Here is a 6,963-nt window from a genome sequence, read left to right on the forward strand (position 1 = left end):
AAATAACTTTTAACAAACCAGGGGACAAAAACTATAATTTACTCAAAATTACATTTTGAGTAAACTACAATTTTGGTCCCTATGGTTTTCACCAATCTTTGAAAGTGGTCCCTAAACTTCAATACCAACAATTATCGTCCTTATTGTTTACATTTTGCTTTGAAAATGGTCTTTGATCACTAACTCCATTAGATTAGTTCGTTAAGTGAGGGTTATATGTGTCCTTTTACCATTTTTCTGTCTTTATCTTAGGGACTAAAATCATAGTTTACTTTTATTTTTTTATATATATACACCCATTTATACTTATATTTACATTTACATTCAAATTTATATTTACGTTTACATTTTATTTCAAAAAATGATCATAACCAACTTTTTAACAATATCCGTAGAATTATCTCAATTTAAAGATTTGGATGAGTTCCTCGGTTCTTTTCTCTTCAAGGGTTCCTCCTGGTCTTATTCCTATATTTTAGGGAGAATCTTGAAAAAAAAACAGAGAACTACAAAATAATAGATGAAAAAGTATATCAAAATACATGTCAAATTATGGATAATAAAATAATCTCTTTTTTTTGTGCAATTTGTTTCACTTATCTTTTTATTATATTTTGTTGATTATCGATTTAAAAATTATGTGTAATATTTTTATATTATTTTTAAAAGTGGCTATAACCACATTTTTAACCTTATCCGTATCAATTTAACGGTCTTGATGGATTTTTCAGTTCTTTTTTTTTTTTTTGCTATGTTCTCTCTTGATTTCATCATATATTTAGGGGGGGAAATGACGTTTCTTTTGTAGTTTTTTTGGTTTCTTTTTTTTTAAAAAAAATTCTCCCTTGGTCTTTTCCCTAAATATAGGATGAGATTAGAAAAAGAAAACCTTGAAAAAAAGAATGGAATAACCTATCCAAATATTTAGACTGAAATGATCCAGAGTAATATGGTTAAAAAGGTGTTTGTAACCACTTTTTAAAAAATAAAATATGTATATATATAGAGAGAGAGATATATATATATATAAATTATGTGTATATGTGATTACATATATATTGTGTTAATATGTATTGTTATAAATAAATAAATAAAAATTAAAAGAAAAAAATTCCTGAGATAAAGACAAAAAAGGGTAAAAAGACACATAAAACCCTCATTTAATGGATTAATCTAACGGAGTTAGTGATCAAAAAATATAAACAATATAGACGATAATTATAGTTATTAAAGTTTAAGAATCACTTTTAAAAATTGGTGAAAAGCACAAGGACTAAAATTGTAGTTTACTCTTAAATTTATGTAATTATGAAATAGAAAGATGAGTTCTTAGAACTTTTAATAATTGTTTAATATGATTATAAGTTTATGAGGTCAATAAATGTACGTCATAAGTCATAAAGTTACAACAAGTTATTATGATCATCTTATAAGTTTTATCGATAAAGTTATATATATATAATAAAATAAAAAAAATTGTCATATTAACTTTTTTCATATAACATTTTTTAAAGTGTCTTATATAACAAGTTTTATAAAAACATTTAGGGGTCGTTTACCAAACGCTTACCCAAGTAAGTTCTTGTCAAGTCACAATATCTCATCGGATGAAGATGGTAAAGATCAAGAATCTTACATGATAAGAGCAAGACAAAGATCAAGAGTCTTACCCGGTAAGTGAGGACAACGACTCTTACCACGGTAAGGACTTACTGAGGTAAATTGTTGTATACGATGTCATCTTGATGGATTAATATCTTACTCAATAAGTAAATAATAGTGTTAAAATTTACCTGTAAGCACTTACCGAATAAGTATTTGGTATACGACCTCTTAATAAGGTTTTCTTTGAGAGTCCAATTTGGTTTCCCAACTTCATGATATAACTTGTTAGATTGTCCAACTTTACTTGAACAACTTATTATAACACGACTACATAGAATTCACATTTGTTAGCTCCATAAACATAAAATATCAATGTCCATAAATACTTTGTTAGGACGCTCAAAGTAGATTGAGGCGTCGTTTACCAAATATTTACCCGATAAACATTTATCGGTAAAATTCAACATTATCACTTACTTATATATTTTAGTTTAGCAAAAAGACATTATATGCAACAATTTTCCCAGTAAACGCCAACCATGTTTCGCTCTTACCAGGTAAAATTCTTAATTTTTACCATATTCATCCGGTAAAGCAATGTAACTAAATAGATGCTTATTCATGTAAACATTTGATAAACAGTTCCTAAGCATCTTTTATAATGTTATATTTGAATTTTCATATTGTGGTATACAATGTTTTTACATTATAATTATATTTTGAATAACATTATAATATTTATTAGAACAAATTAAATATGAAACAAAATTAGATGTTTATCATAATACTATTATTTCTACTTCGAAATCAGTTTTTTATCCGTTTACTTATTATCTGTTTCGTTATCCGATATTTTTAATTTTTGTCATACGCTATTTTAAATGGATACAATAATTATAATTAACCGTTAGTAATTATAATTAACCGTTTGCTATCCCTTTCTACCAGGGGCGGAACACACTATGGGCCTATAGGGGCCCAGGCCCCTGCGATTTTTTTGCCAAATACCTTTGAGTAGTTTAGGCTAGAGCTTAGAGAAAACCAAAAATTTCCATCGGCCCCTCCCCTCTAATCCCGAGAGACGACTACTCAGGCGAGAATCGAATCGAGAGCAACGGACGACGGTGACGCCGTGAAGGACTGACGGCCGACGGGCCACCACTGCAGCGAGCGACCAGGCGAGACAGTCAGGGAGGCGGGAGCGACCAACAGGCAGTAGCGAGAACGACAGCGAGTCAGCGACGGACGACGGTCGACGGTAGTAACTAGTAAGCCCCTGCTTCTCTCATTCTCTGGTGTTGACTGTTGTTGTTCAACTTCCTGTTCTGCTTCACATTCACTGCTTCTGCTTGACTGCTAGTCTGCTAGACCTAGATAAAGATTGCTACTGCTTGCTGCTAAATTGCTAATGACAGATTGACAGGTGAAATTTTGCACCTTTTGTTTTGAAATCAAAACCCAAAAGTGGTGATTTACTGATTTAGGTGATTATTAGGTCTAAATTTATGACTTTATGTGGTGATTAATTGGTTATGTGGCTGAATTGAAAATTTGAAATCATACAGATTGAGTAGAGTTGTAGTCTGTAGAGTTAAGTTAGGGCTTGTGATTTGTGATTCTGTGAATACACGGTGTACCATTGGAATAGCCTTAACAGTTCACTCTTCAYTAGTTCACTGGTTTGTATTTTGTTCACTGGTTTCTTTGGTTAACACTTAACAGTCATGGGTTTGTTCTTTACTGATTTAGGTGATTATTAGGTCTAAATTTATGACTTTATGTGGTGATTTAGGTGATTAATCTAACACTAAAGTCTAAAACTGCTAACGAACACTTCACTGTGTAATTAAAAGCAGTGCAATAACTGGTCATACTTGATGTAACTGTTGAAATGCAAGTGTTCTCTTGTGATAGGATTTGTCAAAAGTAGCTGTCATCTTTTACTTGCACTTCGTATCAAAATCTAAATTTTTTTTTTCTGGAGTCCTAGTTTAGATATCTACTCTTTCGTTTCAAATGTGTGATAGCATACATGCCTAATATCAAGTCCTATTATTTCTCTAGGAGACAATTACTTGGTTAAACAAGGAAGATAGTTGAGCCAATGTGACAGTTATACCTAGCAGTTTAATGACCCATTTATAGTCTGCTGTTGCGTTTGTTGTTACTTTTTATTGAATTTGCCTCCAACTCAAGTTACGGGAATTGACTTAAKACTCGACCCAGAATAAAATTTTACAACAAYCAAAAAAGAGAGAAGAACAAGATTCGGTGTTTTGGCAGACTTGGTTTAAGGCAGAATAAGGAAGCTGCTTACTTCAGTATTGGGTAATGTTTTGCTTCTGATTCTATAGTTGTTCGAGTTTTGGTCTACATCTTGTCATCTCCWGATTCTACATAATGAATCCTCCACTCCTGATGTACAAGACATATCTCTAAAACTGTAAATTTTGACAATTTTCTGCTAAAGCTGTCCAAGACTTGTTGCACAGTCACTTCTAGTTCTAGATTCAGTGTATTTTTGGCATTTTTGAAAATATATAATATTAGGTTCGGCCCCTGCGCTTGGAAAGTGTGTGTTCCGCCCCTGCTTTCTACACAAGATACTAGTAATCAACAGGGACAAAACTGTCAGATCATATATGTTACGATGTGCGTATATTTCACCAGACACCAAGATCATCAAATCAAAATTTCCAAATTGTATTATTAATTATTATTCTCTGAATTATATCGGTCTATACACAATCCTTTTATAAATGAAACATAGATATAATCACCAACAATCCGTATCTATATCCATATCCATATCCAAACCCATATATATATATATATATAATATGTATATGATCATCTTTAGTTGTAGGTTGATCATCTTCTTCCCCCATGATTCTGGAAAACTGCAATCTTTCAGCAAATAACACAAGCATTGGGATTTTCTTCAATGCTATAAACACAGTAACGCTGTGTCATACAAGGATTGTAAGCTCTGTAATAATCCGCCAGTAATTTACACCCATCATCCTTCTTATCGTCTTTTTTGTCATCCTTCTTATCGTCTTTCTTCTCATCCTTCTTTTCCCCCTTTTTCTCTTCTTTTGCTGGTCCCACGGTCACTATTATCGGGTGCCAACACCTCTTAAGTTTTGCGATGATACATACCGGATCAACGTCTCCGATCACCGTCAATTTCTGGTCTTTCATGTCCATGGCTAGCGACTCGATCCCTATAAAAACAAGGTGTTTTTTTGTAAGTTCAGTCTCAAATGTATAATATATAGGATGGAATTCAAACTCGATATTAACCTGAAAGTTTGGAAACTGCCTTCAAAACCTTCCTTTTATCTCTATCATTATGAGCATCCACTTTAACAACCACTTTCTGCAATTGAATTCAGATTAATAACAGTCATCCATGAAAATGGGATTAAAAGCATAAGAAAACAGAGTTTAGATTGTTTCTGTAACATTCATTAAAAGAAGTCCATCTAAATCCAAGGAAACGACACAAATTCCCTCTGGGGTGTGTGATTTTTGCAAAATTTCAAGAAACAGAGAAGGAAAATGAGATGAAACCCATGATTTTATTGAAGATCGGTGACTTGATTTCGAGGATAACCCAACAAAAAATGTAAATTCGTGGTGATTGTGAAGATCTTGACTTGATTTAGTGTGTGTGATATAAAATAGAAATGCAAAGAAACTTCACCTTGCTTTCAGGCATGATGATGATGATGATGATGATGATGACTGTAGGTGTGTTGAATAGTTGAAAAATTGGAGAAAAGATGAGGAATTGAAGATGTGGAATGGTGGAAAGTGTGGTTTTATAAGAGGAGGGAAGGTAGGAGAGAGGAAACAGGGGTTTGATATTGATAACTACTTGTTCAACAAATGAACTTAGAAAAATAATAGTGAGTCCATTTCCCATGCCATATGCCAAAACAACATTCACCTTCAACTTGGTAGAAAGACCAAGTCCTCTCCTCTTCAATCTTATTCAGAAAATTATAAATGGGTTATTTATTAATTATTTAAATCGTATTTCCATAATAGACATTTATCCGGTCAGAGATGATGATACTTACCAAACCCGTCTTATCATATGTTGATTCAATAAGTGAACAATTACTTGATTTTAGTTGGTAAATGACCCTTACATATGTTTATTGGCATGGTACGAAATATATCCCAAAATTAACATTTCTAGGTTGATTTATATTAAGTCAACTTTATACAGTTGGTTTGACAACCAAAACCACAAACCCAACCTATGGAGATCAAGTAACGTTATTTCAAAACCAAACCATACCGACTTAGGACTTAGGAGCCCGAAAGGGTATGAAAAGCACCAAGTCAATTTAGAAGAAAGAATGGGTCTGGGTCAATAATTTTTATATAAAACACAAAAGGACAAAAACGCCATTCTCATGAACTTATTAAATTTGGAATAATTGTTTTGGTCATTTTATAATAATTGTTTATTAGAGAATACGTAAATCAATTTTATCATTTAGATACAGCTAAATTAGTCAAATTTCTTTAAAATTTATTTAAAAGGTTTTGAGTTCGAATATTTGATTTGGATATCGTCCAATAAATTACTTGAGTACATGTGTGTCAACGGAATGTTTCATTTTCATGTATGATCGATCGTCTTGGTAATAATGGGCGTGAAAAAATGAAAGAAAGGGATGAAGTTTCTCTCGCATTTAGCAATCGAAAACCTTTTTCCAAACTATACAAGTTTCTTTGATGAGACGTATTATAGATATAATTATATATATATATATATATAGAGAGAGAGAGAGAGAGAGAGAGAGGAATGATCAAACAAAAAGTTGATCAATTTGCGAGAAAACGAGAAGTTTCAAGATTATACATGATTAAACATAATATGAACGTTTAATCATATATGATTAAACACATCCAATAGAGACGTGGGTGAGTTGGTGAATTAAACCAAAGGCCGCGAGGGAAGGTCGACTGCTATATATTGGTCAATACAACATGTGTTTAATCATATATGTTTAAGCATTCATATCATGTTTATTCATATATGATCTTGGAACTTTTGTTTTCTCACAAATTAATCGTCTTTTCGTTTGAATTCTCATACATATATATGTTTTTTTAAAGTCAAGAAGTAATAGGAAAGAAGGTTTTATACCGACTTTCAAAGGTTAATTAAAAAACATTACATTATTGTACATCATTTTCTATGTAATATCCTAATCTAGAACACCAACGTAGGACCCCTGTGGGCTGGCTACTTGCTAGTTGACTTTTGACCAACTACGATATTAGTTGATCACATGCCACCCAAATTAACAAGATTCAATTGGATTTCATCTTAAT

The 6,963-nt window shown here is 32.1% G+C and overlaps 1 protein-coding gene across 2 annotated transcripts; it reads right to left on the bottom strand.

Moving 5' to 3' along the window:
• Positions 1 to 4,287: 4,287 nt before the first annotated feature.
• Positions 4,288 to 5,590, bottom strand: LOC112522023 (heavy metal-associated isoprenylated plant protein 39-like). Of its 2 annotated transcripts, none has more exons than XM_025131074.1 (3): positions 5,315 to 5,590; positions 4,912 to 4,987; positions 4,288 to 4,832 (listed from the first exon to the last, which is right to left on the bottom strand). In XM_025131074.1, exons 1-3 carry the CDS (start codon positions 5,534 to 5,536, stop codon positions 4,516 to 4,518), a joined length of 615 nt encoding a protein of 204 aa, XP_024986842.1. In that variant the 5' UTR covers positions 5,537 to 5,590; the 3' UTR covers positions 4,288 to 4,515. The 2 variants fall into 2 exon arrangements, with proteins under 2 accessions (XP_024986842.1, XP_024986843.1); XM_025131075.1 differs by lacking the exon at positions 5,315 to 5,590 and adding an exon at positions 5,182 to 5,283.
• Positions 5,591 to 6,963: the final 1,373 nt, after the last annotated feature.

Source organism: Cynara cardunculus (genome assembly GCF_001531365.2).
Source record: "Cynara cardunculus var. scolymus isolate 2C chromosome LG 11, CcrdV1, whole genome shotgun sequence".
Lineage (NCBI taxonomy): Eukaryota > Viridiplantae > Streptophyta > Magnoliopsida > Asterales > Asteraceae > Cynara > Cynara cardunculus.

Bases quoted from the DNA above. Each gene is read 5' to 3' on its own strand.
- LOC112522023 (XM_025131074.1), bottom strand. From the start codon at position 5,536: ATGGGAAATGGACTCACTATTATTTTTCTAAGTTCATTTGTTGAACAA. The intron at 4,988-5,314 runs GTGAAGTTTCTT...ATTCAATTGCAG, and splicing joins TCATCATGCCTGAAAGCAAG to AAAGTGGTTGTTAAAGTGGA. The intron at 4,833-4,911 runs GTTAATATCGAG...TTGTTTTTATAG, and splicing joins GGCAGTTTCCAAACTTTCAG to GGATCGAGTCGCTAGCCATG.